At 40.4% G+C, this 26,372-nt stretch overlaps 1 protein-coding gene across 1 annotated transcript in view; it reads left to right on the top strand.

The window, feature by feature from the left end:
• The window catches only part of LOC117986244 (protein Aster-B-like), a 48,788-nt gene that overhangs the window by 15,920 nt on the left and 6,496 nt on the right, over window positions 1-26,372 (top strand). The window contains exons 3-16 of the mRNA XM_069501959.1: window positions 2,536-2,605; window positions 4,976-5,068; window positions 6,374-6,533; window positions 8,772-8,929; window positions 9,864-10,016; window positions 13,281-13,391; window positions 16,773-16,887; window positions 17,912-18,017; window positions 18,472-18,631; window positions 20,261-20,368; window positions 21,814-22,003; window positions 22,489-22,617; window positions 23,540-23,750; window positions 25,539-25,668. Coding sequence (XP_069358060.1) covers window positions 2,536-2,605; window positions 4,976-5,068; window positions 6,374-6,533; window positions 8,772-8,929; window positions 9,864-10,016; window positions 13,281-13,391; window positions 16,773-16,887; window positions 17,912-18,017; window positions 18,472-18,631; window positions 20,261-20,368; window positions 21,814-22,003; window positions 22,489-22,617; window positions 23,540-23,750; window positions 25,539-25,668 — 1,894 coding nt within the window. The remainder of the gene's footprint in view (window positions 1-2,535; window positions 2,606-4,975; window positions 5,069-6,373; window positions 6,534-8,771; window positions 8,930-9,863; window positions 10,017-13,280; window positions 13,392-16,772; window positions 16,888-17,911; window positions 18,018-18,471; window positions 18,632-20,260; window positions 20,369-21,813; window positions 22,004-22,488; window positions 22,618-23,539; window positions 23,751-25,538; window positions 25,669-26,372) is intronic.

The following is a 26,372-nucleotide window of genomic DNA, read 5'->3' as shown; positions in this document are numbered from 1 at the left end:
ACAACAAAGTGATCCTATAAGGGTACCGTTTTTCCTTTTGAGGTACGGAACCCTAAAAAACTGTACGAAGTCAACTGTCACGGCTGGCTGGAGCGGCGCACAAAAACTCGATCACTGACTACAGAAAATCTAACCAGAATCTCTTGTGAAACGTTATCCGGTCGCTGATTGCGACTGCTTTGTAAAAAAAAAACTTTGGACATTCTCTCATCTTACGTCAAGAAAACTACTGGTATGAATGAAAATTAAATTTGTTTTCCGATTCTGATAACGTGGTCGTCCACATCGGCTTTCTATTTGGGTTCGATCTCGGGCACGCCCCTATAGTATAGAAAAATGTTTATTCGAGGTATTATATGTGTAGGTAGGGTTGCCATACGTCCGGGTTTCCCCGGATTTGTCCTCGTTTAGAGGGCGTCCGGGGAGCGTCCGTTCAGGGCTTCATTTGTAGTCCGGGATTAAAAATTTAAAGTTTTAGGCCGCGCGCCCGCCCGCGACACGCACTGTGATTTGTGTTTTATTTTAACAATGAAAAAAATCTAACTAATGATTTAAACAATTTCTAACAAACTGTAATAAGATTATGTTTTGTCAGGTACATTTAAAATGATGATAAAAGTTGACTCAATTTAATTTTAAAGTTTGAAAATGAATAAAAAACTGATTGATGACATTTTTAACTGTTTTTTATTACACTGTAAATGTTTAAAAAAACCTGTTGACATATCCGGGTTCTGGTCTCTAAAATCCGTGGTTTTAAAGCGTCATGTCCCGGTTGCCAAATTTTAGAGATGGCAACCCTAGGTGTAGGCAATATCCGTACAGCAGTGCAACACCTCGAACAGGTAGGCCACTCAGCTTGTGTTGAGACGTCGGGCCCCTCAGCAGACACATATGACGAATATCTGAGGTACCAAACGGAATTTAATTCTAAATTAGCCTGTACTGTCCCACGTCTGGGCAAAGGCCTCCCTCCGATCTTTCCACCGTTTCCTATTCCGTGCCTCTTCAGGCCACGTAACTGTAAACTTATCGAATTCATCACGCCAACGTCCCCTCGGCCTACCACGCTGGTGTTGATGATTCTGGGGAGTCCAGAACGAGCATTATTTCACAAAACGGAAATCCTGTCACTTAATATCGAAGTTATCAGGAAAGTCCAAAAGTCATTTGTGGGTATTGGTATTACCTTTTATAATAAAATCCCGCAAACTATTTTGGACTTACCTTTGCACAAGTTTAAAAAATCTATTAAAAATATGCTCCTGAAAAAAGCATATTACACAATTGAAGATTATCTAAATGATAAAAGAGCGTGGATTTGACCTGCAGCTCGTTCCAGCAACGCACAAGACTGCAAATACTATTTTATACATGGCATAATTTTGTACCTATATCAAATATTTGAAAAGAGCAACCGCCGAGTTTCTTGCTGGTTTTTCTCGGCAAGAAAGGCATTCCGAACCAGTGGTAGATGCATACGACTATTCGTAAGCACTTGTAAAAGTTTATACGAATAAAAAAGATTTTCATTTTCATTTTCATTTTCATCTGTTGACAAGCGGTCTTGTCTGTGTGTATACATCTTATCGAAGAGGCGGAACCTCTTGCGCGATTGCCGATTAGTTTCATTTTTTATTGTGCAATAAAAATAATAATCTACTTATTGCAAGGATAAAGTGCCTGCGGTGGTATCTTTTGTCGTTTGTAGGAAATAACAAGATAAACTAAACGATTTAGCACAAAGATATTCATTATCATCGTATCAGCCTGCGGACGTCCACACTCACAGTGAACATAGGCCTTCCCTTAATGATATCATCATCATCATCAACCGATAGACGTCATGTGCTAGACATAGGTCTCTTATAGGGATTTCCACACGCCACGGTCTTGCGCCGCCGCCATCCAGCGGCTCCCTGCGACTCGCCTGATGTCGTCCGTCCACCTAATGGGAGGTTTTCCATCGCTGCGCTTTCCGGTGCGATGTCGCCATTAAACGGTACCCTAAAAGGAGGTCCGTATGCAAACTAGGTCGAAACTGCAATTCAGTGAGAGTAAACTGTATAAACATATAGTCTCGTAAACTTCTCACTTCTCTTCACTTTACTCTAGTAAAGTGGTGATACTAAAAAGAATACCCGGTTGAGTTTGTTGCGGGCTCTTCTCAGACCTGGGGCGCGGTTGGAACCCTCGTAACTTTCGTTTTAAGTACGTATTAATTATTATCACCACTACATCATCTTAAAAATTAACAATTTTGATCAACTTTGATCATGAAACAATTACAATAATTGAGATTGTAATAATGATTGATGCATGTTTTACGAAATCGCCCTACAGGAGGAAACCGAGAGTTCCCTCACTCTAGTTCACTCTGGTCACGTTCCTCAGCACGAGTCAAAAGCACTTGTAAAAGTTTGTTTGTATTTAATTCTATTATATTCAGCAATGAGCAATGCGCTGCAAAGAGAGAGAGTAGGAGTTTCCTAAAAGAGTTCCCGGTATTAATGTAGGAACTGTTCATTTTTCCAGAAGCTCGTCACGGTCGCCCTCCCCGTCCCTTCGACACACGGACGGCGCCTTGGACATAGACAATGACAAAGTGAGTACATATACAACATAATATTATCCATACTAATATTATAAATGCGAAAGTCTATCTGTCAGTCTGTCTGCCTGGTAGCTTTTCACGGCCCAACAGTTTTGATGAAATTTGGTACACAGTTAGCTTACATCCCGGGGAAGGACATAGGCTACTTTTTATCCCGGAAAATCCTAGAGTTTTCACGGGATTCTTAAATAAACCTACGTCCACGCGGACGGAGTCGCGGGCATCATCTAGTCTAAATATATAAAAGGAAAAGGTGACTGACTGACTGACTGATATATCAACGCACAGCTCAAACTACTGGACGGATCAGGCTGAAATTTGGTATGCAGATAGCTATTATGACGTAGGCATCCGCTACGAAAGGATTTTTGAAAATTCAACCCCAGGGGGTGAAAATATAGAAGTTTGAAATTTGTGTAGTCCACGCGGACGAAGTCGCGACCATAAGCTAGTAATAATATAAATGCGAAAGTGCGTATGTCTTCTGGCTTTTCACGGCCCACCCGCTTTAAAGAAACTTGGTGCAGAGTTCGCTTATATCCCGGGGAAGGGCATATGCTACTTTTTGTACAAAAAAATCAAAGAGTTCTCACGGGATTTGTAAAAGCTCATCCGCGTAACCGATTTCGACGAGGTACAGAGATAGCTTGCATTCCGGAGACGGAGATAGGCTACTTTTAAATCCGGAAAATCAAAAAGATTCTACGGGATTTTCAAAAATCTAATCCAAACGGGCGAAGCTGCGGGCATCATCTAGATTCTAGTATGTAATATTCATATTTTGATAGTGTACCTAACCATTTATTTATCAGCATAATTTTATCTTGACATCAATGATAACATTACTGATAATGACTACCGAACCGTTGAACATGCTTCCTCACGCTCGCACTATTAAGAGATATTTGAAATTTTTGAGGGCTCCGAGTATATGAAAATGAAAATGAAAATCTTTTTTATTCGTATAAACTTTTACAAGTGCTTACGAATAGTCGGATGCATCTACCACTGGTTCGGAATGCCTTTCCTGCCGAGAAGAACCAGCAAGAAACTCGGCGGTTGCTCTTTTCAAATATTTGATATAGGTACAAGATTATGCCATGTATAAAATAGTATTTGCAGTCTTGTGCGTTGCTGGAACGAGCTGCAGGTCAAATCCACGCTCTTTTATCATTTAGATAATCTTCAATTGTGTAATATGCTTTTTTCAGGAGCATATTTTTAATAAATTTTTTAAACTTGTGCAAAGGTAAGTCCAAAATAGTTTGCGGGATTTTCTTATAAAAGGTAATACCAATACCCACAAATGACTTTTGGACTTTCCTGAGGCGGAAGGCAGGAGCTGCAAGTTTGTTTCTGTTTCTAGTAGTATATTTGTGTGAAATTAGATTCTGTCCGTCTCTATATCAGAGCAATTACTACTAGTCCATAGTCATACTTCCATACTAATATTATAAAAACGAAAGTGTGTATGTCTGTCTGTCTGCTAGCCTTGCACGGCTCATCCGTTCAACCGATTTTGACGAAACTTAGTACAGCGATAGGCTACTTTTTATCCCGGAAAATCAAAGAACTAAAATTAAAGTTATTATTGTAAATAAAGATGTCTGATAATAAAGATTATATTATTATTATTATTAAAGAGTGCCCACGGAATTTTTACAAATCTAAATCCACGCGGACGGAAGTGATATCTAAATCTATGGCCCAAAGCCGAAAATAACATGAGAGCTAGAAAATACTTAAAAAGGGCTCATAGAGACACTGGGTATTAGGTACATAGGCTTAGATCCTATCCAGGCCCAGGTCTATAAGGTATCGTTTAAAAGAAATTTAGCATTTATTTTAAGATCTGTTAAAACTGCGGCACCCTCCGTAGTAGAACCGCTCATTTCTCCAAAAGTTTTTTCTCCACTGGGCCACTCTCGTATAATCACTTGCCCAAATATATAATTGAGACGCGAGAACTTTCTTTATAAGATAAAATTGAAAAAACTACTGTTAGAAAAGTTGTTCGAGATTGTAATCATGATTGAGGCAGGTTTTACGAAATCGCCCTGCAGATCAAATCCATACTAATATTATAAATGCGAAAGTGTGTCTGTCTGTCTGTCTGCTTGATTTTCACGGCCCAACCGTTCAACCGATTTTGATGAAATTTGGTACAGAGTTAGGTTATATCCCGGGGAAGGACATAGGCTACTTTTATCCCGGAAAATTAAAGAGTTCCCACGGGATTTTAAAAAACCTAAATCCACGCGGACGAAGTCGCGGGCATCTTCTAGTTATTAATATTTAGGGTGTGATGTCATTGATTTTGTTTTTATTAGTGTAAAATTCCTGTTGTTGTTTTGTTCGCAGAGAAGCGACAAAAGCGACTCGTCGCTGCAGGGTTCCTCGCTGCCGAACGACATACCGCTCGGCATTGATGTGGTTCACTTCCAAGGCAGTAAGGTACCTACCCAAGGAACTCCAGATTCTTTTTATATATATATTTTTTTTAAGTACATATATTAATATACTTTTTTTTTTTTTTTTAATACAATAAAACTTAAAGCTAGCTTTATCTAATTACTATATAAATCATGACCGCGTGGAATGGTGCCAAGAATACTGGCTGCATTTCCGCGCTGGACAGCCAGGCTGATCCGTTGCGCAAAAAATGAGCCAGCCCTTCTGTCACCAGTTGAGGCTATTAATCGCGGTGAAATGTCTCGTAAAAAATTTTTAGCACTAAGACTCCATGGCCCCAGGGTCTCCACGGCAAACGGCACAAAAATGTAACTCTCTATAAGAGAGGCATACTTGCGCCGCTTGCCGTTTTCAGCTGTTTCTTTTTATATTTTTTATTTGCTTTCTATACAGAAATTGATAAATTTTCAGCAGAATCCACCTACTTCATGCACGTTCACGTAAATCCACTTTTCATCATTTCAAAAGGAAATTAGAAAGATCATAGATCACAATATTATGGAGAACTCTCAGGTATGCATTTGCACGTTTCCTCGTGTAAAACGAGTAATATTTAATTGTTAACACACATGGCTCTGAAAGGTTAGAAAGAAGTAGGTAAGTATCAATCTACCCAAAATTTTAAATCCCCTTTTGGCAAATGCAGATATTGTTGGGTATGCAAACATAAATTCTTAACCATATCAGAAAGTAGGACACAGTCCTTGCCAACAACATCCCGAATATTCTGTAAACAATAGATCAGTTTGCCTTCATGTTATTTCCCATTTTTGGCAACGCTTTTAAATTTTCATTTCCTTTTGTAACTTACAAAATACTTGTATCTACAAACGACAAACATGTAATATCACCATCATGATCAACTCATCCCCGGCCAACTACTGAGCACGGGTCTCCTCTCAGAATGAGAAGGGCTTAGGTAAGAGTCCGCACTGCCGGCCAAGTGCGGATTCTTCACACACCTCTGAGAACATTGTGGAGATCTCTCAGGCACGCAGGTTTCCTCACGATGTTTTCCTTCACCTGGTTTCAGTGGACTTCACATGCCACATGTCGAAAACCTTATTCTACAATATAAAAATGGATCACTAAATGTGTTGCTCATCGCAAATCTCGAGAACAGCTGAACCGATTTCGCTAATTCTTTTTTCATAATATTCCTTGAAGTACGAGGATGGTTCTTACGTAGAGATAAATTTAATTCAACCTCCCCCTTAATTTTCTAACCTCCACCCAAGTGAAGCCGGGGCGGATCAGCTAGTTATTATTAAAATGATTTTCCTATAGCTAAGTGCAGCAAATGCGCTCCGGGTCGGCGACGGGCCGGGCTCGGCGCGGGTGAAGAAGAAGAGCTGGTACAACTCGCTGTACCCCACCTACAAGAGCAAGTGTGAGGACTTCCGGCGCCTGTTCAAGGAGCTGCCCGACGAGGAGCGCCTCATTGTCGGTAGGTGCGACACTCCTTCAACTATCCTATAATCAGTACCCTTATTATAAATGCGAAAGTGTGACGTGATATTTTGCATGGGTCTAAAGATCTGGAGAGTGACATAGGCTTTTTAACCGACTTCAAAAAAAGGAGGAGGTTCTCAATTCGTCGGAATCTTTTTTTTTTTTTTTTATTTTTTTTTTTTTTTTTTATGTATGTTCCCCGATAACTCGAAAACGCCTAGACCGATTTTGAAAATTCTTTTTTTGTTTGAAAGGGTATACTTCAAAGTTGGTCCCATTTCAATTTGGTGAAGATCTGATGAACATCTTCGAAGATAGATACTGGAACTCCTCAACGGATAAGAGTAAATTGCTCGCGATCAGTGTAATAGCTTAGTAAACAGTAGACTTTCAACCAGTCATAGCATAATTCCATGGGGCCACTAAAAATTGTGAAATAAATTTTTTTTACAAAAAAAATAAAAACCGACTTCGTTACACAAACACTAAAAATTGAAAAATAATTTAATTTATTACCGAATATATTATGTATACAAGAGTTAATATAGTTCCATAATAATATTTTTTGGGGTCGGTGCCAATGAGGTGCCATTGTGGAGTCTCATAAAAATTCGAAGTCTAGACGATTCGCGCAGCTGAAGCTAATTGGCACCGGCACCAAAAAATATTATTATGGAACTATATCAACTCTTGTATACATAATATATTCGGTAATAAATTAAATTATTTTTCAATTTTTAGTGTTTGTGTAACGAAGTCGGTTTTTATTTTTTTGTAATTGTCCCGGAAAATCAAAGATTTCCCATGGGATTTTTAAAAAACCTTATTCCACGCGGACATCAGCTAGTAATACCTCTCGCTCGTTAAGAGCATCGAAGCGACAACTCGTTGGCGGGTGAAGCCTAAAATGGTGATGTTACCATAGATGAAGGAAAAAACGTTATCTGTGCGTGTCATGCACCCTTTCCCTCTAACCGCACCTCACCCCGAGAGAGGCTGGGTGAAATGATATTTGCTTGAGATACAAGATTATTTTAGTCGTAAACGGAAAGTGGAATGTTCAAATCGACGTTTGGAATTACGCCTATTTTTGGCAAAAGAAAACATTGTTTTACACAAACTAAAGACATTTGAAATGATTATGAAGTAATGTGTGAGATGAAGTTGTTAATTGTCCAATTTTCTAGTTTCTTATATGTTTAGTTACGCACGAAGTTGTCTCATAATTTGCCCTAAAATAGAGATTTTTCAAGGGCCATAACTTTTGAAATTACCTATACGGTACTTATAATAACGGTAACTTTAGAAAATTAGAAATATTAGAAATCAGAAATGATTAGAAATATGGATTTGCATTTTAGGAAAGAACTCGAACCACTAAATATTCTTGTCGAAAATGGGTTTTCCCACAATATTCTCTATAATACTATAACTTTATAGTACACAAGCACTGGTTTAAGTACTTAGCCGAGAGATGGGAAGCCATATAACTGTCATGTCAGTAAAGACCGAGCAATAAGCCGTCAGACCTATTTAAATCTCAGTCAGTATTCGCGCTTCGCACAATTGCACCATGCATTGCATTTTTTCTATCGGTCATTGTTTAAAACATTATTAAATTTCAAAATATTCATACTTCCTGAACACGAGCTTGGCTTAGAGAAACTATAGAAAGTAAGATGGAAACGCCTCCACATCTTCTATAAAAGGTAGTACAAGGAACTGTGTAAGGTTGGTCACATATCATCAGAAATTGTCTGTCAGAAAACGTTTCAAAACGACATACCGTCGCAAACATAAAATCACTTTTGCGACGACATTTTTTTTTCTTTTTAAAAGAACATTAGCCAAGTTAATTGCCGAGTAATATTCCCCTTTCCCCTGCAATTAAGCGTAAAGCTTGTGATATTTCTAATATCATTCTACGGACTCGTATACGAAGCGATTTGGTTCCTTGTTTCTAATACGCACTGCTAGAATATGGCATGCCCTTCCGGCTTCCGTTTTCTCTACCGATGTCAATATTCGGACCTTCAAAAAAAGAGTGAACAGGCGCCTTCTAGGCAAGCACGCACCACTTTAGTATCATCGCCTACTGGGCTTACTGATAGCAGGCAAGCGCACTGGTGTAATAGCAAATGCGTATTTAGTTTAAAAAAATCAGTTTCAGTCCTTGTCTAGTGTGTTGTAGAAGGAACATCTTCACAAAAATCGAAGTGTTTCACATGTGCAGATTACTCGTGCGCGCTGCAGCGCGACATCCTGGCGCACGGGCGTCTGTACGCGTCGCAGAACTACCTCTGCTTCTACGCGAACATCTTCGGCTGGGAGACCAACCTCATGCTGCAGTGGAAGGACGTCACTGCCATCACTAAGGAGAAAACTGCGCTGGTAAGTTCCTGACGCAGCGCCTGTACGCATAAACATCCTCTGTTAATCTTCTAAATATATAAAAGGAAAAGGTGACTGACTGACTGATCTATCAACGCACAGCTCAAACTACTGGACGGATCGGGCTGAAATTTGGCATGCAGATAGCTATTATGACGTAGGCATCCGCTAAGAAAGGATTTATGAAAATTCAACCCCTAAGGGGGTGAAAATGGGATTTGAAATTTGTGTAGTCCACGTGGATGAAGTCGCGGGCATCAGCTAGTAAAAAAAAAATTGCAAAGCGGTCCAGAAACCTCGAAAAAATCATTTAAAAAAACGGGCCGAATTGAGAACCACCTCTTTTTTGGAAGTCGATTAAAAACGCACACAACTCCTAACATAAAGTTAGTAGTTTGTGCCCAGGATGGAACCCTAGTGTAGGCTATCACAGCTTTCTCCAGAGTATTTCAGTAATTTTGACCGATATCCATTCGGAATAAATAATAATAAATAAATAAATAAATAAAATCATTTATTTCACCAGATACAAAATCATATTTTTGTTAGTATTGACACGTAGGTACCTTAAAACTAATTATTATAAAATTCTTACTAAAACAATACTGTGCACCTGTTTTCCGAACTAGTAGAAACTGTGTCTCGGAAAACAGGGCCTCCAGCTCGGTGAGTACAAAGCTAACTACATACTAACTAACATACTAACTAAGCTAAAGAGCTAAAGAAAATATTATGTGCGTGGAAGTCCATGTTATCTGTGTGTGTGTGTGTGTGTGTGTTTGTGTGTGCGTGAGTGCGTGTGTGTGGGGGTGTAAGTGAATGAGCACGTATAAGTGTGCATATGTGAGTGTCTTTGTATATGTTTGTGTACAATTGGGGTTACACTAGAATATCCAAAAGTTTTTCGGAATGCTTCAGTGTCGTTTGGTTGCAGGTGATCCCCAACGCGATCCTCATATGCACGATCGGAGACAAGAACTTCCTCACATCGTTCTCGGGGCGCGACAAAGCCTACCTGATGCTGTTCCGCATCTGGCAGAACGCGCTCATGGACCAGCCCATGTCCAGCCAGGAGATCTGGCAGTGGGTACGTCGCTTCGCTTACTCGTACTCTCCCTGCTTGATGAGTTCCGCATCTGGCAACGCGCTAAGCCAGGAAACTCGCCATTTTATTGTCGCTTGAGGTACACCTATAATACCTATAATAAATGTGACATGGAGAATTCAAGTTCACTTGATCTGACCTAAGTATACGTTTACGTCTAATTTTGATAAGATTTCTGATTTCGTTTCGCCATTAAGAGAAATTTGTTTTAGATATGAATCTATATATATATAAAAGGAAAAGGTGACTGACTGACTGACTGACTGAATGTCTGACTGATCTATCAACGCACAGCTCAAACTACTGGACGGATCGGGCTGAAATTTGGCATGCAGGTAGCTATTATGACGTAGGCATCCGCTAAGAAAGGATTTTTGAAAATTCAACTCCTAAGGGGGTGAAATAGGGTTTTGAAATTTTGTAGTCCACGCGGACGAAGTCGCGAGCATAAGCTAGTTCTAGCATAAAAACACCTGAGGTGTTTGTATGGGAGTACATTGCGCTGAGGCACCATGTATATGGATAGATCGATGGTGTTCAAACACAAATTATGCGCATACTTCGCTCGAGAGAGTGGGACTGGGATGTCGGCCACGCGGAGCCATTAGAAATTTAAAATCGGCTAAACCACTTGCGACACGGAGCTACGAAAATAGTTTAGTTTAATATTCTTTATTGTACACCAAAAAGAAAAGACACAAAAAGAAACATGTAAAAGAAGAACATACAATCAGCGGCCTTATCGCTGTGAAGCGATCTCTACCAGGCAACTAAGTTGAAGAAGATTTAAGGGCTAGTGAAAACTGGGTTTAAGGTGTACGTAAGTTGTTAGGGAACATAAAGATAATAATTATAATATAAGTAATATGTATATTAATAGGCACAGAAATGCCTTAATAATAATATATAGATAAAGATATACACAGGTACATATATAATACATAATATATATACATATATTAATATATAATATATATAGAAAATACTAATATTTTAATATAAATATACTTAAAAAAGAGGAAAAGATATTTTATATGATACTAGCTTATGCTCGCGACTTCGTCCGCGTGGACTACAAAATTTCAAAACCCTATTTCACCCCCTTAGGAGTTGAATTTTCAAAAATCCTTTCTTAGCGGATGCCTACGTCATAATAGCTATCTGCATGCCAAATTTCAGCCCGATCCGTCCAGTAGTTTGAGCTGTGCGTTGATAAATCAGTCAGTCAGTCAGTCAGTCATTCAGTCAGTCAGTCAGTCAGTCAGTCACCTTTTCCTTTTATATATATAGATATGTGATAATTTTAATAAGTTTAAAGTTGTGATAATAAAAAGAATACCCGGCGGAGTTTGTTGTGGGCTCTTCTCAGACCTGGGCGCGTTTGGAACCGTCGTAGCTTTAGTTTTAAGTTTGCGTAATAATTATCACCACTATACATATTATATCTTACAAATCCAACATCTGACTATCAAAAAGAGTAATTTATTACCTATTTTGAATAAATCGTTTGACTTTGACTTTAAGGTTTATTTGAAACTCAACAAAATACTTTCTTAGTGGACTTCTTCAAAATACTTTCTTTCTTATACAGCGTGTTCATATAACATGATAAATTGGTGGCGTGCTGACTGAATAGAGCCGATTGACTTTTTGTTTGTTTTTAATAATGAAGCGATTTCCCATTCTCACTCAAGTCACTCTTTTTGGTTTCGGCAGAATACCAGCGCTCAGGTTTTATTTTTTAAAACCTCGAGCATTAATGCTGAGCTGGGGCCATTTCATCCTGTGCCAATTGGGTGCAAGAACTCATTTGAAATTAATTTAATTATTAAGTATCTTTTCATTACTAACTACTACCTACTAATCTTTAATTTTAAGTTTGTTTGTACCTTAGACACAAGGTGAATAAACCAGTTTTCTTTCTTCTTTCTTTCGATTCCGCAATTTTTATAATAAAATTCCACAAACAATTTTAGACTTGCCTTTACAAGTTTAAAAAATGTGTTTAAAGTATGCTCCTAAAAAAAGCATAATATTATACAGTCGGAGACTATGTAAATGATAAAAAAGCTTGGATTTGACTGGCTCCAGCAATGCACGGGGCTGCAATGGCTTGTATAGTACGGTATAATAACATTGTAAATTGAAAAATTAAAAAGAGCAACCGCCGAGTTTCTTGCCGGTTCTTCTCGGTAGGAACGGCATTCCGAACCAGTGGTAAATTAAAACCACCCTACGATTCGAAAGCGCTTCTAAAAAGTCTACTTGAATAAAAACATATTCTATTCAATTCCGAACAAGTGGGAGAAACATATCTTTTGGTGAATGCCACAAAAAATCTGACGATTGCAACACAAAGTTTCGTACCTCCATGTTTTAGTATTGTTAGTACATGGATTTGGGGTCGATATTGGCATAATCAGATCAGTGTGTGAACATCTAACTGTTGCAATACTTGTACAATTTTTTTATATTTTCTTGTCCTCGCCGTCTCGATCGATAGACGTCCACTGCTGGACATAGTTATCTTGCAAGAATCATCACAGAGTACGATCTAGTTTCCAATTGCTCCCAGCAACTCGCTTAAGATCGTCTGTCCAACTAGTGGGGTTCATCCATTCCAGTGCAGCGCCTTGGGATTCTAACGTCTATCGGTATATTATTTGTTGTAATATTTTAATTTTTGTATTCTTTGTGTTGGTAAAAAAGTGGAGAATAAACAAATATAAAATAAATGTCTGATGGCTCAACTCACGTGTTAATTTTTTTTTTAATAAGAATATTAGCCATGTTTAGTATGACTAATATTCCCCTTTCCGCTCCATCTAAGCGTTACGCTTGTGCTAGGATTAGGTAGGACAATAGTGTAACGGGTGGGGTTTGAACCGGCGACCTTTCGGTTTTCAGTCCGGTCCTTTGACTGTTGAGTTATCGAGGCTCTAAATCAAACTTTTACAAATACTTTTGAATCGTCATAATGCATCTACCACTGGTTCGGAATGCCTTTCCTACCGAGAAGAACTAGTTAGTCGGGAATATGCCCGACTAGTTTCGAACCTGTCCGAAGTACATTTTCAATGAGCCTCTGTTCACATACTGCCCTCACAGCGTCCCTTCTCGTGTCCCAGCCCGCGCGGCTCGCAGTCACCTTGGCGCCGCGTTGCAAGCTGAGCCCATTGGAAAATTTTCTTCAGAGCTATTGCTAGCTTAGTTACTTAGCTATAAAGGCTGTGTGTTTCTTGTCAGGTACACACGTGCTACGGCGAGGAGCTGGGGTTCGATTCCGACGAGGAGAGCGGCGCGCCTGATGCACTCGACTCTCTGGTGCCACTCGACGTGCTGAACGACTGCTCAGAGGTACATAGTTATTTTATTATTACCTAGCGACCCGCCCCGGCTTCGCGCGGGTGCAATGTAGATATACTAAATATCAGGTGGTGTATGTATGTTAGTATGGTTATCTAAAACCTACATTTTTTTTGTTAAAAAGAATATTAGCCATATTAAATGACTAATATTCCCCTTTCCTCTCCAACTAAGCGTCAGGCTGCTAGGAGTAGGTACGACAATAGTGCAACGGGCGGGGTTTGAACCGTCGACCTTTCGGTTTTCAGTCCACTCCTATACCGGTTGAGCTATTGAGGCTTTTGAATATATAAAAGGCTGACTGACTGAACTACTGATGTATCAACGAACAGCTAAAACTACAGGATGGATCAGACTGAAATTTGGCATGCATATAGCATAGCATAGCATAGCAGGCATCAACTAAGAAAGGATTTTTGAAAATTCAACCGCTGAGGGGGTAAAATAAGTGTAACTCACGCGGATGAAGTCGCAATGCATGCCTTTCAGCTTGTACTGTCCAGTAGTTTGAGCTGTGCTTTGATAGATCAGTCAGTCAGTCAGATTTTCCTTTTTCTTTTTTTTTTAATTTTTTAATATGAAAAAACATATTTCAAAGTCTTCTAAACCAGCCATACTATCTTTTTGCAAAGACACGTCTACACAATTTGCTTTTAAACAATATTTGATTAGCGAAAGATAATAATAATAGATAAAATAAGATATAGATAAAAAAATACTCGGCCGCCATTTTCGATAATAATATGTGACAGATAATTCACGCCGGTAGTAGATAGTGCTTGTTAGCTATAATGGTGAACTTACGGAAATTGATTAAGGTAGGCCGTTTATTTATATTATTATCATTGTCAACCGATAGACGTCCACTGCTGGACATAGGTCTCTTGTAGGGACTTCCACACGCCACGGTCTTGCGCCGCCGCCATCCAGCGGCTCCCTGCGACTCTTTTAATGTCATCTATCGACTGACCTAGTGGGGGAGTCTTTAAATGCGTCTTCCGGTGCGAGGTTGATATTCTAGCACCTTGGGACCCCAACGTCTATCAGTTGTACGAACTATGTGCCCTGCCCATTGCCACTTCAGCTTCGCAACCCGTTGAGCTATGTCGGTTACTCTAGTTCTCCTTATCTATATATATAAAAGGAAAAGGTGACTGACTGACTGACTGATCTATCAACGCACAGCTCAAACTACTGGACGGATCGGGCTGAAATTTGGCATGCAGATAGCTATTATGACGTAGGCATCCGCTAAGAAAGGATTTTTGAAAATTCAACTCCTAAGGGGGTGAAATAGGGGTTTGGAATTTTGTAGTCCACGCGGACGAAGTCGCGAGCATAAGCTAGTCCATACTAATATTATAAATGCGAAAGTGTGTCTGTCTGTCTTCTAGCTTTTCACGGTCCATCCGTTCAACCGATTTTAACGAAATTTGGTACAGAGATAGCTTGCATCCCGGGGAAGGACATAGGCTACATTTCATCCCGGAAAATCAGAGTTTCCACGGGATTTTTTAAAAACCTAAATCCACGCGGACGCAGTCGCGGGAATCATCTAGTACTACTATAATTTAAATTTTACGTAATTAAAAATTAGTGGTATATAAATAGGCTTATTCGCGCGATAAAACAGACTACAGAATAACAATAGTTTTATCTGAATATTGTTTTTTATTTGATACACTAGAACTGTTTTAGTGGCACGCGTGTTATAATTACTGCACGTTGCTAATTAGCTCTACATCTAGGGCTGCCAAATCTCTTATCTTATGATGATATTTAAGAAATAACTTTAAATTTAAAAAAAAACATCAAGTTTGGATAGTGTTTCGTTGCCATGATTTTTGCTAAAAACTTGACGGCCATTAATACGGTATTTGACTATATCAAAAATAAATTATTTCTCAGGGATTATTAAATAGAGCGTCTTCCAAAATACGTAAATTCCACATCCTTTGTTAGTTTTACGTAAGACCACCATTTTAAATTATCGATTAAACTAAAAAAAGCACGTCAAATGATTGTGACGTCACATACCGGCATTTCATAGAATTTCGCATACTAAGCGCGCGTTTTGACGTTTGATAAAAAGTTACTGATTTGACTAGTTGTCAAATACCATATTCTTAAACGGTAGTCAGAAAACTGTCTGTGTCTCCTTCAAGCTACTTGAGACTGGCAAAGTGCATTGTGCTGACATGACACTGGAAAAAGCCATATATTAAGAGAAGAAGAAGAAGAAGAAAACTGTCTAAGAAACCTCAAAATAATTTTAAAATACCTATTTTGAAAGAAGTACTCAAAACTCGAGGGATGACACTGTAGGTCGATTTCGTAAAACCTGCATCAATCATTATTACAATCTTAATGTTTGTGATTGGCTGGATTTGTGCGATTCTTGTTGCAACAATGCATTCTAGCCAATAGTGAGCCAGCGTCAACTAATCAGAGGTGATTGCGATCGTGACATTGTAGCTGTCATTCTACCGCAATCGAGCAGCTGAAGATAGCCCCAGAGCTCATTTGACATTGGTTGGTTATACATTGCTGATTTACTGAGTGATATTAGAATGAATTTTCATAGAAAACCTTCAATATTGTATATATTATATTTTATAGTATGTACCTATTAGAGTGTATGTGTTTATATATACCTATATATATTATATTTATAGCTACATTGCGACTCCCCGTCTTACAGTTCTATAAGTTCTTAAGTATGGGTTGCCTGGAAGAGATCACTTTAGTGATAAGGTCGCCCTTTGTTTTTTAAGTGTATCCTGTATTCTTACACTCTGTAAATCTATTAACAATAAAGTTATTTTAAAATTAAATTAAATTAAATAGATTAAAAATAAATAGCATATGAGCTTGGTCTCCGCTGGAGATACATTTCAACCTTACTGGCCTAACAGCTCTTTTAGTAGTTTTTAAAAAGGGCTGTGACACATAGACAGACAGATAGACTGGACGAAACTAAAAGGGTTCCTGGTTTCACTGCGGGACCCTAAAACTGGGCAACCCTAATGTTAACAAACTCGTGTTATGATTGGTATTGTATGCACTTGTATTTCTCAGTTTGTTTTGTTGTTGTTGTTGGGAAGTGGTGCAGGGAAGCGGATATTTCGCGTATCAATTCGCTCGCAACTCCGCTCCGCATTACTTTCTCGCTCCGCTCCGCTACCTAGCTCCGCACCAGTACCAGCACCAGGCAGCCAATAGGGGTTCGAAATGTGTGTAGTCAACGCCGACGAAGTCGCGGGCATAAGCTAGTTTTATTTAAAACAAAATGTTGGTGTTGGTAGTTGGTGGTTTAAAACAAAATTGTGTGTATGTATTTAAAATTATTTAAAATGTTTGTGTCCCCCTCAGGAGGCGATAGACTCATCGTCGATGGAGGCCGGAGGGGGAGGGGGCGGTGGAGGAGGAGGAGGAGGAGGGGGGGAGTACCGCTCCCCCAGTCGCAACAACACCACACCGCCACTCAGTGAGTTCTGCTATTGTTTAGACTTTCATCATTTTGATACAGAGCTATCCTAGATCCCGGGGACCGACATAGGCTACTTCTTATCCCGAAAAATCAAAGAGTTCCCACGGGATTCTTAAAGGCCTATCCGTTTAACCGATTTATATGAAATTTGGAACAGAGGTAGCTTGCGTCCTAGAAATTGATATAGAAAGAAAGAAAGAAAGAAAAGACGTTTATTTATGCAATTGTGCCACACATTACAGCTTAAAGCTAAGAGCTGGTTATTCCGGCGCTTCTTCCACCTGAGAACAAGCAAATAAATAGCAAATAATATAGGCATTCTTTACCCCGGAAAAGCAAAGTTTTCACGGGATTTTTAAAACCTAAATCTCAAGGAAAAGGATCGCCTCAATTAAAAGTAGGTTGGAGAGAAGTCCCAACATTATCCTGAAGGTGATAGCAGACAGACAGGACAGCGCTCTCAAAGCGCACTGGATGTCTGCATTAGTTAATAAGTATATTAATTATATTAACTAACATAGAATAAGTTTCTTACTAACATACATTATATTATAATATAGTTACTAACATAGGTTAAGATGGTTACTAACATAATATTGTGGGCCTTTGATGTCTGAGGAAATAAAGATTATTTATTTATTTTATTTATTTAAATCCACGTAGACGAAGTCACAAATATTTTTAAGACTTATTTACAAGACTTTTCCTGACTGACTGATTAATAAATTAACGTACATCCTAAACTTCTCAGGTTAAAAACATGAAATTTGGATAGTACTTAGATTCCTTTTATGACGCAGATACTCTCAAAAAATTTTTGGAAGCCAAAAGGCAGTAAAGGTTTGTATAAAAGTTCGTCATTTTAAAGTTATATCCTTGAAAATTAGTATTTAGACTTTCAGTTAAAAATAAAGTTTTCAGGATTTTTCGATATTCCAATTCCGTTTTTGGAAAGTATTCAACGCAGAGAGAGAGAGAGCGAGAGAGAGAGTTGGTATGAGTAAGGCATGATTTGTTTCAGTGACAAACGGGGACACAGAGTTTCGGGAGCGGGAGGAGGAGGCGGGGGACGCGCTGCCCACCGACATGTCGGACAGCAGCGACAGCGAGCCCGACAAACCTCACAAGTGAGTTGCTCTTGAAAAACACCCATCCTTTTTAGGGTTCCGTACCTCAAAAGGAAAAAAGGAACCCTTATAGGATCAAGTCAAGTCAAAACGTTTATTCAAAGTAGGCTTTTCGATAGTCGCATTTGTAATATGATGATATTATAGTGATGATAATTTTTACGCGAACTTAAAACTAAAGCTACGAGGGTTCCAAACAAAGTTTTTGATTTATCAAAGTCAAAGTCAAATGATTTATTGAAAATAGGTAATAAATTACTCTTTTCGAAAGTCAGTTGTTGGATTTGTAAGATATAGTGGTGATAATTATTACGCAAACTACGAGGGTTCAAAACGCGCCCCAGGTCTGAGAAGAGACAACAAACTCAGCCGGGTATTCTTTGTCTTCTATCGTGCAAAATGTCGGAAAAGTACGAGTGTAGTACGGAAGGAATGGTTTGTTTGAATTATCCAGCAACTCGGCGGCGGAGAAGTGCACGGCGCCGCACGAGGGCAAGCTGATCCTGAGCCAGCAGTTCCCGTTCAACATCGACCAGCTGTTCACCATGATATTCACCAACTCCAAGTTCAACTTGGAACTGCTGGCCGCCAGGGGCACCACCGACTATGTGCAGGTTGGCCGAATATCTAAATATATATAAAAGGAAAAGGTGACTGACTGACTGACTGAATGACTGACTGACTGACTGATCTATCAACGCACAGCTCAAACTACTGGACGGATCGGGCTGAAATTTGGCATGCAGATAGCTATTATGACGTAGGCATCCGCTAAGAAAGGATTTTTGAAAATTCAACTCCTAAGGGGGTGAAATAGGGTTTTGAAATTTTGTAGTCCACGCGGACGAAGTCGCGAGCATAAGCTAGTCTAAATATATAAAAGGAAAAGGTGACTGACTGACTGACTGATCTATCAACGCACAGCTATGCAGATAGTTATTATGACGTACACATCCGCTAAGAAAGGATTTTGAAAGTTCAACCCCTAAGGGGGTAAAGTAGGGGTTTGAAATTTGTGTAGTTCACGCGGACGAAGTCGCGAGCATAAGCTAGTTCACATTATAAATTCAAATATATCACTACCAGATGATGCCCGTGACTTCGTCCGCGTGGAATTAGGTTTTTTATTAATCCCGCGGGAACTCTGATTTTCCGGGATAAAAGGTAGCCTATGTCACACTCGTCTTTATTTATTATTCTATACCCATGCAAAAAATCACGTCGATCCGTTGCACCGTGATTGAAGGACAAACCAACAAACAAACACACTTTCGCATTTATAATAAGGGTTCTGATTCAAATATTCTGATTTAAATATTCGAAATATGCAAATTTGTAAAAAGAAATATACACTTATACACAAAAAAAGAAATCAAATCCCGTCGATTTCCCGAAAGACATGCAAATAAATTAAACCTTCCGCAATCAAAATTAGTACTGCATACCTCGAGTCCCTACGTAATGTCTACACAGATATATAATAATTTACCAGACAAAATTCGTAACATAAACAATGAAAATAATTAATTCAACAAAATATTAAAAAACTTTTTATTAGAAAAGGGCTACTATGCCGTAAATGATTTCCTAAACGACGAACATAAAAATAAATAAGAATAGCGGTCTCCCTACCAAGGTCTAAGGACCAAATTGCGACACCCAAACTGGGTATCCATAATACTTTGTACATGCTTAATATGATGTAATGAGTTATGGAAATGCAATAAATGAAAATTGAAATTGAAATTGAATATATCACTACTAGATAATGACCGCGACTTCGTTCTTGTGTATTTAAAAATCCCATGGGAAATATATTCTAGCCTATATTCGTTTTTAGGATGCAAACTATCTCTGTACAAAATAGACACCGCCCATAAATTCATCCACGTATATTTAGTTTTTGTAATCCCGTGGGAACTCTTTAATTTTTCGGGATAAAAAGTAGCCTATGTCCTTCCCTGGGATACAAGCCATCTCTGTACATTAAAATCGGTTAAACAGATGGGCCGTAAAAAGCTAGCAGACAGACACACTTTTGCATGGGATATTACATAACGCATAACTGAGTTAGTTCCTGCGGTAGTGGAGCGGTGCGGGAGGGGTATGATGACGTCACGCGAGAGCTCAGTGATTCGTCAACTGTCACCCTCCCGCACCGCTCCAATACCGCAGGAATCTACTCAGTGATGCGGTATACTTATAGGATGGAATATGGACTAATTAATTTCCTTATTGTGAAGGCACCATGGCAGCCTCAGAACGGGCTGAAATGTCGACAAGTGAGCTACACTCTTGGACTCACGTCCGGACCCATGGGGCCCAAGGAGGTTCACGTCACCGAAACACAGGTCAGTCTCATGTAATGTCTTACACTTGTACCCCTTTAAGGGGACTCAGTTCAGTGCTTTCTTCATACAAACGTAGGAGGGAAATTACAACAATATTCGATATTGTACGCACAAAACTAAGAATTATATCGATTTATCTCGTGATTATCTAGGTTTATTGATATATAAAATATTGAAAAAAATATTGATTTAAAAGTTACGAGGCTCAAAAGATTCCTATTTTAACACTAAATTAATGACAACTTTGGATGTAAATAAATAAGATTAGGGATATGAAAATTCTAAATCAATTTATCATTAGACGTGGTTTATTTATTCATTACTTGAAATAACTTTACTCAAAAATACTTTTCCTAAACCCATTTTCGCGCGCTTGATTTCAGTGAAAATCATCGTGCCTCTCAACTTTGTCATACAATGTCAAGTGAAAAGCAAACATGTTACCCACGTGCGCTGCCAATTTCGGTCGAGCGTCCTGCGTCACCTTAAGATTTGTTTTTTTAATTTATGGACTAGCGCTTGGCTGCAATCAAACCTGCTGGCAAGTGAAGATAGCCTAAGATGGATCGCGCTAGAAGATGCCTATTTACTCTTGACTTGAAGGTACCTGTGCTATAGGTACCTTCAGATTGAGATGGCAATCGGGGTATGAGGCGGAGGGACGCCCCGCACGTCACCTGCGCTCGCCCGCACCGGGTGTGCGGGGCGTTCCCTCCCCAATTGCTATCTCGACTTGTCGCTTAATATATATATGCAAATTGGAGGGGAAACCTGATGCCGGAAGGATATCCTAGCGGGTCGAATTAGAAATGAGGAGGCAAACTGCTTTTTACGTGTCCGTGGAATTTCGACTACGTCCAGGCAGACTTCGAACACCATTCGAGCACCATTGTATCGATATCAACAGTTCTTTATCAAAAAAACCGGCCAAGTGCGAGTCAGGCTCCCGTAATGACGGTTCCGTACTACAGTCGTATTTTTGCGACATTTTTCACGATGATTCAAAAACTATGATGCATAAAAATCTGTTTTAGAATGCACAGGTGAAGGCCTTTCATATGATACCCCACTTGATATAATTATCTTACTTCAATAATTGAAAACACTAATTTTTAGTTCACGACCACAATTTAATTTTTTGTGTTATGTAACCACAAATTCACGGTTTTCAGATTTTTCCCCGAATGTCTGCTAGAAGACCTACCTACCTGCCATATTTCATGATTCTAGGTCAACGGGAAGTACCCTGTAGGTTTCTTGTCAGACCGACAGGCAGACAGACAACAAAGTGATCCTATAAGGGTTCCGTTTTTCCTTTTGAGGTACGGACTAGGGAACCTTAAAAATGTTGATTTTGACATTGACATTGATCGGACCTCTTGGCGCCCTCTGAGATAATATTTCCCCATTGCAATAAAACAAATAATTGTTTTGTCGATGCGTAGGTGATGAACAAGTGCAGTAAAGCGGGCGCGCTGTACTCGATAGACTGCACGAGCGAAAACGCGGGCATCCCTTATGCGGACTACTTTAGCGTCGAGGCGCACTACTGCCTCGCGAGGCACGGCGACCACACCAGCCTCGCACTGTACGGACACGTCAAATATAAGAAAACTATGTGGCCTCTCGTTAAAGGTGAGCAATTTGCGCTCGCTACGCTTGTGTTAAGTTCTATACCTTGTTCAGGGAGTCGAGCTAACATAGGACGTTCTCTCTTGCATAATAGGGTATTTTACCCTTTTTTGAAAAGTGTCTTAGTTTGATCTCAAAGTAATAATAAACTACCAAAAAATTTACAAAAATATAATTTGATCGATAAGTGCAATAAAAATGCATTTAAATTTTGCTTGTCAAATTTGGCCGCGAAAACACTACCCGCCATCTTTTTAGGTTCATGAGCTGTCATGACGTCACACGGATTGGAAAGCAACGGTGTTTTCTTAGTGAAATATATTACAATTTCAATCCATGTGACGTCACAGTCGGAATTAACATGGCGGCTACGGTACCATGCGTTTTGGATATTTGTAGGACAGATAAAAAAGTGGAATCTTTAAAATTAATATTTTATCATATCTTCATGGATATTTTATAATCACATACTCGCGATTTGTTCCCAGCATTCCTGGAAAAGAGTGCGATGGGCGGCATGGAGGAGTTCGCGCGGCTGCTGGAGGCGCGGCTGCACGGCGCCGCCCGCCCAGCGCCGCCGCCCGCCGCCCGCCCTCGCCGCCGGAGACGCAGAGACGGTATACTCCGTACTAAACTACTTTTCACGCGCCATTTTACTGTGCGACAGTCTTGGCGCGTAACGAAAATCGGAACTAACGTTGCCGTCAAGTGTCCCCTTTGTTCTTATTTGAATACTAGCTTATGCTCGCGACTTCGTCCGCGTGGACTACACAAATTTCAAACCCCTATTTCACCCCCTTAGGGGTTGAGTTTTCAAAAATTCTTTCTTAGCGGATGCCTACGTCATAATAGCTATCTGCATACCAAATTTCAGCCCGATCCGTCCAGTAGTTTGAGCTGTGCGTTGATAGATCAGTCAGTCAGTCAGTCAGTCAGTCAGTCACCTTTTCCTTTTATATATTTAGATTCGGAATATTCTAAACCTTTGTTCTCCAACAGCGCCCCCCTTTCAATGTCATTCAAGTGCCAAGAGAGCCGTGTCGCACTGTAACTCTATGGGTCAACTGTCATGTCAAAAGTACGAACCACCTTTAAAATAAGGACCGGATTCATACTTTTGACTTGACAATTGACACTAAGTTAAAATGGCGTGTGAGAAGTCATCTATATATATATATAAAAGGAAAAGGTGACTGACTGACTGACTGACTGATCTATCAACGCACAGCTCAAACTACTGGACGGATCGGGCTGAAATTTGGCATGCAGATAGCTATTATGACGTAGGCATCCGCTAAGAAAGGATTTTTGAAAATTCCACTCCTAAGGGGGTGAAATAGGGTTTTGAAATTTTGTAGTCCACGCGGACGAAGTCGCGAGCATAAGCTAGTTTTGTACATAATAACACTTTCTTTACTTCTCATTTCTCGTGCTCGTAAAGTTTTTTATTTTTTTTATTGTGAGATACTTTTGCGAAACAGCAAAGATGAGGTCTAGGTTAGGTCTAGGTATAGGTACATATCAAAAAATTTCTTCCAGTGTCACCGCTCAATCCCGTGGCGTCCGCGTCGGTGTCGCTGCCGACGACGACTGTGCTGTCGCCGCGACTGCCGGCCGCGCAACCGGGTCGCGCGACCACGTGGCTGGCGTTAGCGCTGGTGCTGTTGCTTGCTGTCAACGCTGTACTGTACTGGAAGCTCTACCACACGGACCACTCGCGGAGCATGGACCTTAACCACTTACACACGAGGTCAGAATATTTTTGTTTTGACGCCCACAAAAAACTGGGTCACTGCAGGGTTAGCATGGGCGGGGATATAATTTTCTCCCCGGGGAAAGGATAAAATCTTTATCCCCTCCAACAGCTTTATCCACTCTCCGAGCATGGGCTCACGGGTGGATATAATTATCCACAGTAAATAAAACGGGGGACTTTTCGGTTTTTGGATCTTTTCCTTTACCTTTATTGGGTTAATGGTAATTGGTATTTGGGACCTATATTGGGTTTATGTTGGGGTTCCCAACCATATTCCAAACATAACCCAAACACAACCCAAACCCAACAGGTACAGCGAGACATGTTTTGATTTTTTAAGTTCTATGAGAATAAACTTAAACCCACGTCTAATGGCGAGGATAAAATTGTCGCCGAATTAGGGATAAACTTCTCCTCTCCCCTGTTGCCGTGCTTTGAGAGGTGGACAAGTAAATTTTATCCCTCGTCAGTGGATATAATTGGGGGATAAAATTTTTGTCTCCTGCCCATGCTAGGGGGGCTGGTAGAGATAAGTGCTTTCCTGTCCACTTTCGCTCTCTTTTACTCTTTACTGTAAATGTTTTTGGTAGAAAAAAAAGGATTCCAAAACTTTCCAAAAGATTTCAAAAAATTAAAAATTCTAACCCTACCTTCCATATATATCTTCAAAATGTGCAAATTTGTGAAAAGAAATATACACTTTTACACTAAAAAAGAAAACAAATCCCGTCGATTTCCCGAAAGACATACAAATAAATTAAACTGCCATACCCCTTCCAGGTTAGCCCGCTATCATCTTAGACTGCATCATCACTTACCACCAGGTGAGATTGCAGTCAAGGGCTAACTTGTATCTGAAAAAAAAAAAAAAACCTCCCGCAAGCAAAATTAGTACTGCATATCTCGATTCCCTACGTAATGTCTATAAAGATATATAATAATTTGCCAGACAAACTTCGTAACGTAGACAACGAAAATGAATTTAACAAAATATTAAAAACCTTTTTATTGGAAAAGTGCTACTATGCCATAAATGATTTTCTAAACGACGCAAATAAAAATAAATAATAATATGGGTCTCCCTACTAAGGTCTACTGTTCAGACCAAATTGTGACACCCAAACTGGGTATCCATAATTTTACTTTGTACATAGTTTATGGAATTGCAATAAATTGAAATTGAGATTTTTGACTTCTCGTGCTCGTAAGGTTCTTCTTCTTTATGCTGGGTGTAAGCGAGCTAAAACTGCTTTTTATGCTCTCGTGCATAAAAGTATTGTATGGAAAGTTCTATAGTGCCTGAGCCTAGCCTCATGCTCGAATAATCTCCTGCATGTCGATTTCGTAAAACCAATCATTATTACATAGTTGTGATTTGTTGAATTTATGGTATTCTTGTTGCAACAATGAATAAAATTGTAGCCAATAGTGAGTGAGCGTCAACCAATCAGAGGTGATTGCGATTGTGACATTCTACCGCAATCGCGCAGCTGGTACTTTATTCATTTAAGCTATGTTGGTGTCACGTGAAAGGGTCTCTGACGGTATTCATCGTCACACGCGATTACACAGTACTTTAGTCTAGCTTTTTTAATCAGTCTACGATCGTACACTTTAAATTATGGCGTTTGACAGATCAGTATAGCCGGCACCACAGATGATACTACATCTATGGTGGGTTCGCTTATGCGCCACCTGACGAAATAAATTGGCTGTGGATCCCCATGGAAATTGCTGGAGAGAAAAGTACTATACAAGTTTTAATGAATTTTTTTCTTTCAGAATGAGCACATTGAGTGAAGCCCAAGCGGCGGAGTGGGCGCGCGCGCTGGAGAGGCACTCGCACCGACAGAGGGGGCAGCTCATGGCGTGGCGCGACGCGCTGGACCGCACCGTGGCGCATCTCGTGCAGGTAACAAGGCGTAGCGAGCCGACTCCCGGAGTCCGGAGCCGGCCTTTTCTTTCAGAATGAGCACATTGAGTGAAGCCCAAGCGGCGGAGTGGGCGCGCGCGCTGGAGAGGCACTCGCACCGACAGAGGGGGCAGCTCATGGCGTGGCGCGACGCGCTGGACCGCACCGTGGCGCATCTCGTGCAGGTAACAAGGCGTAGCGAGCCGACTCCCGGAGTCCGGAGCCGGCCTTTTCTTTCAGAATGAGCACATTGAGTGAAGCCCAAGCGGCGGAGTGGGCGCGCGCGCTGGAGAGGCACTCGCACCGACAGAGGGGGCAGCTCATGGCGTGGCGCGACGCGCTGGACCGCACCGTGGCGCATCTCGTGCAGGTAACAAGGCGTAGCGAGCCGACTCCCGGAGTCCGGAGCCGGCCTTTTCTTTCAGAATGAGCACATTGAGTGAAGCCCAAGCGGCGGAGTGGGCGCGCGCGCTGGAGAGGCACTCGCACCGACAGAGGGGGCAGCTCATGGCGTGGCGCGACGCGCTGGACCGCACCGTGGCGCATCTCGTGCAGGTAACAAGGCGTAGCGAGCCGACTCCCGGAGTCCGGAGCCGGCCTTTTCTTTCAGAATGAGCACATTGAGTGAAGCCCAAGCGGCGGAGTGGGCGCGCGCGCTGGAGAGGCACTCGCACCGACAGAGGGGGCAGCTCATGGCGTGGCGC

The sequence above is a fragment of the Maniola hyperantus genome, chromosome 11 (genome assembly GCF_902806685.2).
Source record: "Maniola hyperantus chromosome 11, iAphHyp1.2, whole genome shotgun sequence".
Classification (NCBI taxonomy): Eukaryota; Metazoa; Arthropoda; class Insecta; order Lepidoptera; family Nymphalidae; genus Maniola; species Maniola hyperantus.
Note: the sequence above shows the minus strand (reverse complement) of the source record. Positions and strands in the feature narration are given on the sequence as shown.